This window comes from Salvelinus sp. IW2-2015, linkage group LG14 (genome assembly GCF_002910315.2).
Source record: "Salvelinus sp. IW2-2015 linkage group LG14, ASM291031v2, whole genome shotgun sequence".
Taxonomy (NCBI): domain Eukaryota; kingdom Metazoa; phylum Chordata; class Actinopteri; order Salmoniformes; family Salmonidae; genus Salvelinus; species Salvelinus sp. IW2-2015.
The window spans coordinates 10,940,113-10,950,961 of NC_036854.1; the positions used below are offsets into that span (position 1 = coordinate 10,940,113).

The window sequence follows — 10,849 nt, forward strand, 5'->3', positions numbered from 1 at the left end:
ACAGTATGTTAATTGTATAGTATTAAGTACCTTATGTTTCCCGATCCTCTTCCCTCAGGTCTGTTCCCAGCGGTGCTGAACCTGGCCTCTATGGCAGATATCAGCAGCAACGCTACCTGTGGAGAGACAGGACCAGAGATGTACTGCAAACTGGTGGAGCACGTCCCCGGACTGCAAGTCAGGAACACCCAGTGCCGTATCTGTAACAACAACAGCGAGAGGCAATTTGGTAACTATCAATATTATACCGTACCTACTGCATATTACAGTACACCTCTACTTTGTATTGTATCAGCATGATTCACATTGTAGGACTAGGAGTATGGACTACTGTATACCACATTCAGCAAGGATTTAGAGAAACCATCTGCACATTGCTCTCATCAAAGTGCATCACTGCTCCTCATCATTTATCCATTCCAAAATCAATGGGCTTAGCCTATGAAGTATACATGGCCTGAGATTGCTGAGGAGGGACTTTTGAAGAGCTCTGACTTGTGGTCTGGTAACACAGCCTGCGTTTGTGAGCATATCTCACTATCTAACAGAGGACACATCTTCCTGTGTTAATCACAACAATGGGCTGTGTACACAGATAGGAGCCATGCTTCATCTTCTGACAGGCACTTTTGCTGGTAATTAAAACTCACAGCCTATCTGACTGAGAGATTCACCTAAGACAAACTGGTGTGGGTGTAAACTGTGCAAAGATACATAAAATTATAAACGGGGTGGTTCGAGCCCTGAATGCTGATTGGATGAAAGTATGACAAACATACCAATGCTAAGGYSTGTATTCAGGCACTCTGCATTGCGTCGTACATAAGAACAGTCCTTAGCCGTGGTATATTGGCCATTTACCACACCCCCTTGGGCCTTATTGCTTAAAGATACACTCAGAGGCCAGTTTATTAGGTACATCACCCCGTTTACGAATCTTTTGTATTCCTACAGACAGTGAGTCACGTGGCTTGCTATATAAAACAGGCAGACAGGCATCGAGGCATTCAGTTACTCTTCAATTGAACGTTAGAATGGGCAAAACGGGTGACCTAAGCGACTTTGAGCATGGTATGATCGTCGGTGCCAGGCGCGCCGGATCCAGTATCTAAGAAACAGACGGCCTCCTGGGCTTAACACGCACAACAGTGTCTAGGGTTTACTGAGAATGGTGTTACAAACAAAAAACATCCAGTCAGCGGCAATGCTGTGGGCGAAAACAGCTTGTTGATGAGAGATCGAAGGAGAATGGCAAGAGTCATGCAAGCGAACAGGCGGGCCACAAACTGCAGGCGCAGCACAACAATGGTGTGCAGAACGGCATCTCGGAACCACAACTCGTAGGTCCTTGTCACTGATGGGCTATTGCAGCAGTCGACCACACTGGATTCCACTCCTATCAGCTAAAAACAAGAAGAAGCGGCAACAGTGGACACACGATCACCAACACTGGACGGCTCAGGAGTGGAAAAACATTGCCTGGTTAGATGAATCCCGGTTCTTGTTGTGTCATGCTGATGGCAGATTCAGGATTTGGCATTAGCAGCATGAGTCCATGGTCCCATCCTGTCTGGTGTCAATGGTACAGGCTGGTGGCAGTGGTGTAATGGTGTGGGGCATGTTTTCCTGGCACACGTTAGGTCCCTTGATGCCAATTGAGCAACGTTTCTATGCCCCAAAGAATTCAGGCTGTTCTGGAGGCAAAGGGGGGGCTGACCCAGTACTAGATGAACTGGCCACTGAGTGTAATCCTGACGCAGCCTTAAAGGGCCCACAGCTAATGCACTATGTAGGGAATAAAGTGCCATTTGGGGCGCGTCCCAGAGCTCCATGTACCAGCTGAGCAGCATATGTCAGAGTCCAGGGCGCAGGCAGCACAGATATCAGAGAGACTGATCGGCCTGCGAGACAGACAGACAAACACAGGCCGACCTTGTTCAGTAATTAGACAAGTCTCTCAGAGAGGTCATTACTATTCACTCCCAGTAATTTGAATCAAAGCGGGAGGGTACTGTAAATGCTTTTAGTGGACAATTACCGGCGAAGAGGACTTCCTGTCTTGAAGATAAAGAGAAGAAGAAATGGACTCGTCATCATTTATCTTGTCTCACCGTTCAATAATGAGTCTTTCATTTTTCTGGTAATTTCAGGTCTGAATAGAACGGTCTTTTTTGTTCATTCACATTTAGCCTGTCATGGTGGGCACTCATGATATGAAATACTGTACATTCCCACCATATTAGTATGCCATTAGTTTCTTTGTTTTACCAAGAGAGAGAGACAATGTTTGAGTCCATATTTTACCCATCCACATCTTACAGCTGTGTGCCTGGTGAGCAAGTAGCCATGCAAAAATATACACATCTTAGAAGGAGACTCACAAGCCTTATAATAACATCTGTGCTTTCACCTGTTGCAAGTCTTCTGGTGATGACTGTTACGAATGTCTTGCCATTTCTGCCACTAGCCTGTACAGCAGCCAATGAATCACTTGACTTGTTCTTTAATTCCCATTGAAACCAAACCATTGTGTGGCTCCTAATCTTCGCTGAAATGTCATAGGAATGCCCTTCAACGCGTACATGTAAGAATTAAGGTGACAGTGATTAGCATAACTTCTAATTAGAGACAATTATTTTGAAAGGGAAACTTGATTGTGAACCAATTGGGAATGATTTAAATGAATTATTTCTCTCATAAATGGTAGGAAAACTATTAAACTGCTTAATCAAGAGGGCAACTTTAATTATCTTTTTCTGATTAGGAAATTATGCATAACGAATAGACTGATTTTCTGATGCAGTAAATCTTAAAGTACCTTAAGATGTGTACAGTTCCAGTCTTTTCTAAGCACCACATTTGAATGTTTTTACTGTTCCTTGAAAATCACTCTTCTTGGTTGAGAGATCTTCAAACACTATACAGAGGAGGACAACTCTTTGGAGGTCGATAAAGTGGTATTTAAAAGCATTTAACATTTCATTTGCCAAGATAAAGAGGTTTTGAAAGGCTGTTTCTGTCTGTACATGATAATGAGTGGGGAGTAGTTCACAGAGACAGTGGGGGGGCCTCCATAAGCAACGCACAGAGACAGTGGGGGGGCCTCCATAAGCAACGCTTATTCATTATTATTCATTAGCAGGCTCCTTGCTGTTGCCATGGTTTCTAACTAGCACGGAAATGTCCGAAAATAAGTAGCCTATGATTGACAGTGCTCAATCATCTGATATCCAGCAGTCACATGCAACTCCTATCTTCAAACACTGCTTACCTCCTGAAGCATAATGCTTTCTTTCATTTCATTTCTATTCCTAGAGCGCCACCCGATTGAATATGCCATCGATGGAACTAACAGATGGTGGCAGAGCCCCAGCATTAAGAACGGCATGGACTACCATTACGTCACAGTCACTCTGGACTTACAGCAGGTAGGAGATGAGGGTGATACTAAACTAGCCTGGTCCCAGATCTGTTTGTGGTGTATAGCCAACTCCTGTGTTTGTTGCCTGGCATGACAATAATCATAAGAGAAGGCAAGACAGCACAAACAGATCTGGGACCAGGCTAACTGTAAACCCCTTCGGAACTGTAAAGCCACTCTCAGCCAAGTCACGGTCAACAGTGTAATGCACTTGGCAGCCTGATGTGACACTTGTCTGGGGTTTCACATTCTCACACGTTTGTTTAGTCTGGTTTGGAAAGAGTATGTGTAAATATGCTGGCTGAAGACTTGCTATGAGATGTTATGTGTAACTCGTCATGTGAGATGCACAGGTGGCCTGACGTGGAAGAGGGTTGTAGTTGACCTCTGTGAAAACCCCTGGCTTGAACTGTCTGAAAAGACTGTTATGGATTTCAATCTCTCAAAGGAGAGGAATTGTACTACTGCATCCTACCAGAGGAATTGTACTACTGCATCCTACCAGAGGAATGTACTACTGCAATTCCTACCAGAGGAATGTACTACTGCATCCCACCAGAGGAATTGTACTACTGCATCCTACCAGAGGAATTGTACTACTGCATCCTACCAGAGGAATGTACTACTGCATCCCACCAGAGGAGTTGTACTACTGCATTCTACCAGAGGAATTGTTACTACGCATCCTACCAGAGGAATGTACTACTGCATCCTACCAGAGGAATTGTACTACTGCATCTTACCAGAGGAATTGTACTACTGCATCCTACCAAGGAATTGTACTACTGCATCCTACCAGATGAATTGTACTACTGCATCCTACCAGAGGAATTGTACTACTGCATCCTACCAGAGGAATTGTACTACTGCATCCTACCAGAGGATTTTTCCTACTGCATCCTACCAGAGGAATTGTACTACTGCATCCTACCAGAGGAGTTGTACTACTGCATCCTACCAGAGGAATTGTACTACTGCTTCCTACCAGAGGAGTGAAGTGTTATTTCATTAATAATTATCTCCCCGACGCACACCACACCTGAGGTCGCCTGCTCGCGTGCTGTGCTGTTGTTGTGTAACGCGGTCCACGCGCGTAGTCTGTGCTGCGAGTCCCGCGCGACGAATCAGCAACACAGGCGCTCCTGCCGCAAAATGGGGAGAGAGGAGGGAAGCAAGGGACAGGTCAACCCTCTCTCGCACCCGCAGAGGAACTCAAGCTTCTTCTCTGTTCGTGTCTGTTTTTCTCACATCTGTCACCTCCATCGCCGTCTATGTCCTCCCTCGCGTCCTGTCCTCTCGCGTCTGTCCTCTCGCGTACTGTCTCTCCTCGTCTGTCCTCCTCTCGTCTGTCCTCATATCAACTACGTCTTGTCCTTCACTCCCAAGCAGAAACTGAGACTTTTCATTACCGACGGACATTTAACCCACTACCTCAGCCCTTTCATTTTAGAGTGGTGGGAGCAGATCACAGCTTCCCATTCCATCACCTCACCAACCTCATCTAGCTATGTCTGGGCTGTACTGCCGGTCCTCTCCAACATCAGCTGGCTGGCTGGAAAGCTGCCCTCTTCACACTACACAGTCTTCTGTAGCCATCATCACTCAGGAAACATCTATACAGGGAGCTATAACCGCCCAGACACTAGGTGCCCACGGTCAACCTTAGCATCGAAGCGCCAAACGCGAAGGGTCCCGTGGGCCTGGAAGGGTCGCGAGAAGGGCAATTGGGAGGTTGGTGCCACACAAACACCCCAGGAGTACTCCAAATGCAGCTCTCTGCGCCTATGTCACCCAGACACAGACCCTCGAGACATGGGGCACATAGTAGCAGGTGTTTTTAGGAGTGGGACACACACCCACTTGCTGCAGTCTACCAGTCCACCACACTACCAGCGCCACTTTGTAAAATGAGATGACAATGATTAATGGAGACCTGTTGAGTTCAGAGAGCTCGGGACCCCTCTCTTCCTCGAAGGGTGATCTCTCTGTGGGCCACCTGCGAGCCCACTGGGGGACCCGTAGTGACTCAAGTTGGAAAGGGAAATGTCATCCACTGAAGATCCAACCAGGTCAGGCCTTGACTGGGACAACCCCCTGACGTCTTTCGTCTGATCTGAGTGGGTGTAGAACCTAAAATCTGAAAATTAACATGATCCCATGACACTCCACCATCTACATCCTGATGAAGTGAAGTCATATTTTCATCCTTTTCCTTTTTCCCATTGCATTGTGCTGAACGGCCCTTCACACCTGCGTCATCTGAACACTTGCTTCTCGGCCTCCTGACCCTCGGAAAGAACACGCAAAAAACGCAGACAACGCAGAAGCAATCTGTGCCCTGTTAAGATTCAATAGTTTGTAAATATGGTAACGAGCCTCTTTGAATCTCTCCAGACTGTTTGCGCTTCTCCCATCTGCTTTTTAATAACACATTCATCTGTAGAGAGCCATTGATAAAAACAACACTAAACAGGTCCAGCTGTGACCTGTCGAAAATCTGATCTCAGATCAACTACGTATTACAAACTTACCAGCTTCTAAGCAGTATAAGAAGCTTGCAACACCGGGTTACAGGGGCCGGCAGCAGACCACAACGAGCAAAATGCAGGAGAATTCGGACATTACCACACAACCTCACCCGGCCTTCATCTTTGCTCCGGGCAGTTGCCTCCCGTTGGCATTCTCAACAAACCACTGCCCCTTCTCAGAGCCTGGGTGCTTACGTGGCTGTGTACTAAATGGAATCATACTTCCCTACCATAGCTGCACACCACCCGACAATACCCACTTTTGACAAGAGAGCCCATAAGGCAAAAGGAATGCATAGGGTGCCATTTTGGGACAATGGCAGTATTTACAATCACAAGGCCTTCTTGCAGTCAGAATCATACTACCCCAACCGGTACACCTCAGACAGAACTGACACTCTCCTCATCTCCACAATGACAAACTGAAGTCCGTTTAGCCAAACTAGGTCTGGGAAAGCTTATTGACAGGCCACCGCCGCCAGAGGCGTAATCTCTCTCTCTCTTTCAATTCAATTAAATTCAAAGGGCATTATATTGGCATGACCGGAACTACTATGTTTACATTGCCAAAGAAAGTGAATATAGATAATAACAACAACCATCCGGCGGAAAAAACCTATCAAAAAATCAACACAGCTAAACATTACAACTAACACCAATTTTTTTTACAAGCAATACAGACATTTTAAATGTTATATTATTGGCTATGTTGTTAAGCAATGTGCAATAGTTTGAAGTATGAAAAAAGAAAAATAAATACACAGATAAAATACTAGGTTGTTTGTTCTTCATTGTTTTCCCTTTTCTCATGGCACGGACCAGCAAACTCCTACAGAGCAGGCTCGGTGTTCGGTGGCTTCTACTCTGAGAACGGAGAGTAGGTGTTACAAACAAAATATTGAGCACTGTTCCCACTAGCATAGACTGGCGAGGATAGCATTCAATGGTCGCGAAAACAGGGTGACTTTTGATTGTATTCAAATGACTGTGGGTTAAGGAGGATGTGGTGCAAGTAGGGATAATACAATGCTCTAATGCGACAGAACGGCGCGGGTCATCAACTAGAGGTTCGCGAGCGGGCGCAGCACAACAAATGGTTTAGGTGCAGAAGCTGGGGAAACTCCATGTGTTGATTACGAGTATATCCCATCTCAGACTGCTATCGATGCCATTAAGTGTCTATGAGTCACTGTCCTCGATGGCTACTCCTGCTGCAGAGAGAACAGTTCCGCATCATACGGTCACTTGGGTAATCATACATCAAGTACTTTATCTATATAATAGCAGAGTAGCAAGAGTGGCTGCAGCAACAGTGGACTTAATCTCGACTCTGACCAACACTCCGGGATACTCTCTGTTTAGGCGTCAAATGCATTCCAGATTTTCTCCGTTTTTTGAATCGGATTCTTTCCAGTGTGGTCAAATAGTTCCCTCTTTTTGCTTTCTTCATAATTTGGGTTATCGAGACAGATCGGTGAGGTCCTGTTGTGTGTTGTGTGTCACTCGCGAACTCAGTTCAGAAGAGATCATTCAAAAATGGAGACTTGTCTATGGTTTGAGATGCATCCCGGGTTCTGGTTGGGTTGGACTTGAAATAGTTGAGCACTAGCCAAATGCTATTGGGATAGTATAGGATCGATCAGAAGTGAAATAAATTCGTCAAGAGCATGGTATTGCACAGGAAAGGTCGCCATGTAGCTGCTACGTCTTGATGTTTGTAGGTGTGATGGTGTGAGTCCAATAGGTTGTGAGTGGCTATGTTGTACACATGCGCCCATAACATCCACTCGTAAGGGGATTTTTCTTTAATTTTTTAACTATATTCCCTTTGACTCGCTACATTGGAAGCACTAAATCACGCTGTAATGACTATCGAACACACTTACTAAAAGAATATTACAGGCACACTCGCATTACTGGGAAGGACAAAGAGTGGGTGAGGCTTGACCAACCAAAAATACTAGATGAACTGCCACTGAGTGTAATCCCTGGATCGGCTATAAGCTTCACAATCAGGAAAGATATACCCACTTAGATGAGATGCGAAGATCTTTACAGATTAGGGCGAAATCATAAGTGGCTTCGTATGAAGCGAGTGTGCGGCGCATACTACCATGAGCGTCGAGTATGTACCCTAGCCTGTAGGACCAGACTATATGTTTCAATAGTCCAGGGCGCGTAAGTGGCAGCACACAGTGGAATCAGAGAGACTGATCGGATTCTCTATAGTTCCAGACAGGATCGAGGACTCATAACATAAAAACAGTGCTCATGACCTTGTGGAATTGTTTCTCATTAATTAAGACAAGGTCTTATACAGAGGACGGGTCATTGACATATTGCCAACTTACATTGTCGCTCTCCTAGGTAAAGACAAGGTTTAGAAATCAAAGGGGAGGGTAGCTGTAGTGCTTATTGAGCTATAGATACCATTACACGATACCCATATTTATGGCAAGGAGACAGAAGATGTCACTGTCTTGAAGATAAGAGAAAAGAAAGAATTGGACTCGTCATCATTTATCTTGTCTCACCGTTCAATAATGAGTCTTTCATTTTTCTGGTAATTTCAGGTCTGAATAGAACGGTCTTTTTTGTTCATTCACATTTAGCCTGTCATGGTGGGCACTCATGATATGAAATACTGTACATTCCCACCATATTAGTATGCCATTAGTTTTTTGTTTTACCAAGAGAGAGAGACAATGTTTGAGTCCATATTTTACCCATCCACATCTTACAGCTGTGTGCCTGGTGAGCAAGTAGCCATGCAAAAATATACACATCTTAGAAGGGGACTCACAAGCCTTATAATAACATCTGTGCTTTCACCTGTTGCAAGTCTTCTGGTGATGACTGTTACGAATGTCTTGCCATTTCTGCCACTAGCCTGTACAGCAGCCAATGAATCACTTGACTTGTTCTTTAATTCCCATTGAAACCAAACCATTGTGTGGCTCCTAATCTTCGCTGAAATGTCATAGGAATGCCCTTCAACGCGTACATGTAAGAATTAAGGTGACAGTGATTAGCATAACTTCTAATTAGAGACAATTATTTTGAAAGGGAAACTTGATTGTGAACCAATTGGGAATGATTTAAATGAATTATTTCTCTCATAAATGGTAGGAAAACTTATAAACTGCTTAATCAAGAGGGCAACTTTAATTATCTTTTTCTGATTAGGAAATTATGCATAACGAATAGACTGATTTTCTGATGCAGTAAATCTTAAAGTACCTTAAGATGTGTACAGTTCCAGTCTTTTCTAAGCACCACATTTGAATGTTTATACTGTCCTCTTGAAAATCACTCTTCTTGGTTGAGAGATCTTCAAACACTATACAGAGGAGGACAACTCTTTGGAGGTCGATAAAGTGGTATTTAAAAGCATTTAACATTTCATTTGCCAAGATAAAGAGGTTTTGAAAGGCTGTTTCTGTCTGTACATGATAATGAGTGGGGAGTAGTTCACAGAGACAGTGGGGGGGCCTCCATAAGCAACGCACAGAGGACAGTGGGGGGCCTCCATAAGCAACGCTTATTCATTATTATTCATTAGCAGGCTCCTTGCTGTTGCCATGGTTTCTAACTAGCACGGAAATGTCCGAAAATAAGTAGCCTATGATTGACAGTGCTCAATCATCTGATATCCAGCAGTCACATGCAACTCCTATCTTCAAACACTGCTTACCTCCTGAAGCATAATGCTTTCTTTTCATTTCATTTCTATTCCTAGAGCGCCACCCGATTGAATATGCCATCGATGGAACTAACAGATGGTGGCAGAGCCCAGCATTAAGACGGCATGGACTACATTACGTCACAGTCACTCTGGACTTACAGCAGGTAGGAGATGAGGGTGATACTAAACTAGCCTGGTCCCAGATCTGTTTGTGGTGTATAGCCAACTCCTGTGTTTGTTGCCTGGCATGACAATAATCATAAGAGAAGGCAAGACAGCACAAAACAGATCTGGGACCAGGCTAACTGTAAACCCTTCGGAACTGTAAAGCCACTCTCAGCCAAGTCACGGTCAACAGTGTAATGCACTTGGCAGCCTGATGTGACACTTGTCTGGGGTTTCACATTTCTCACACGTTTGTTTAGTCTGGTTTGGAAAGAGTATGTGTAAATATGCTGGCTGAAGACTTGCTATGAGATGTTATGTGTAACTCGTCATGTGAGATGCACAGGTGGCCTGACGTGGAAGAGGGTTGTAGTTGACCTCTGTGAAAACCCCTGGCTTGAACTGTCTGAAAAGACTGTTATGGATTCAATCTCTCAAAGGAGAGGAATTGTACTACTGCATCCTACCAGAGGAATTGTACTACTGCATCCCACCAGAGGAATTGTACTACTGCATCCTACCAGAAGGAATTGTACTACTGCATCCTACCAGAGGAATTGTACTACTGCATCCCACCAGAGGAATTGTACTACTGCATCCTACCAGAGGAATTGTACTACTGCATCCTACCAGAGGAATGTACTACTGCATCCCACCAGAGGAGTTGTACTACTGCATTCTACCAGAGGAATTGTACTACTGCATCCTACCAGAGGAATGTACTACTGCATCCTACAGAGGAATTGTACTACTGCATCTTACCAGAGGAATTGTACTACTGCATCCTACCAGAGGAATTGTACTACTGCATCCTACCAGAGGAATTGTACTACTGCATCCTACCAGATGAATTGTACTACTGCATCCTACAAGATGAATTGTACTACTGCATCCTACCAGAGAATTGTACTATCGCATCCTACCAAGGATTGTACTACTGCATCCTACCAGAGGATTTTTTCCTACTGCATCCTACCAGAGGAATTGTACTACTGCATCCTACCAGAGGAGTTTAATGCTGATTGTACTACTGCTTCCTACCAGAGTTGT

The 10,849-nt window shown here is 44.6% G+C and overlaps 1 protein-coding gene across 7 annotated transcripts in view; it reads left to right on the forward strand.

The window, feature by feature from the left end:
- lama2 (laminin, alpha 2) overlaps positions 1–10,849 on the forward strand; it is a 144,586-nt gene that overhangs the window by 21,019 nt on the left and 112,718 nt on the right. For all 7 annotated transcript variants that reach the window (XM_070446506.1, XM_070446507.1, XM_070446509.1 and 4 more), the window contains exons 2-3: positions 59–229; positions 3,316–3,428. In XM_070446506.1, coding sequence (XP_070302607.1) covers positions 59–229; positions 3,316–3,428 — 284 coding nt within the window. The remainder of the gene's footprint in view (positions 1–58; positions 230–3,315; positions 3,429–10,849) is intronic.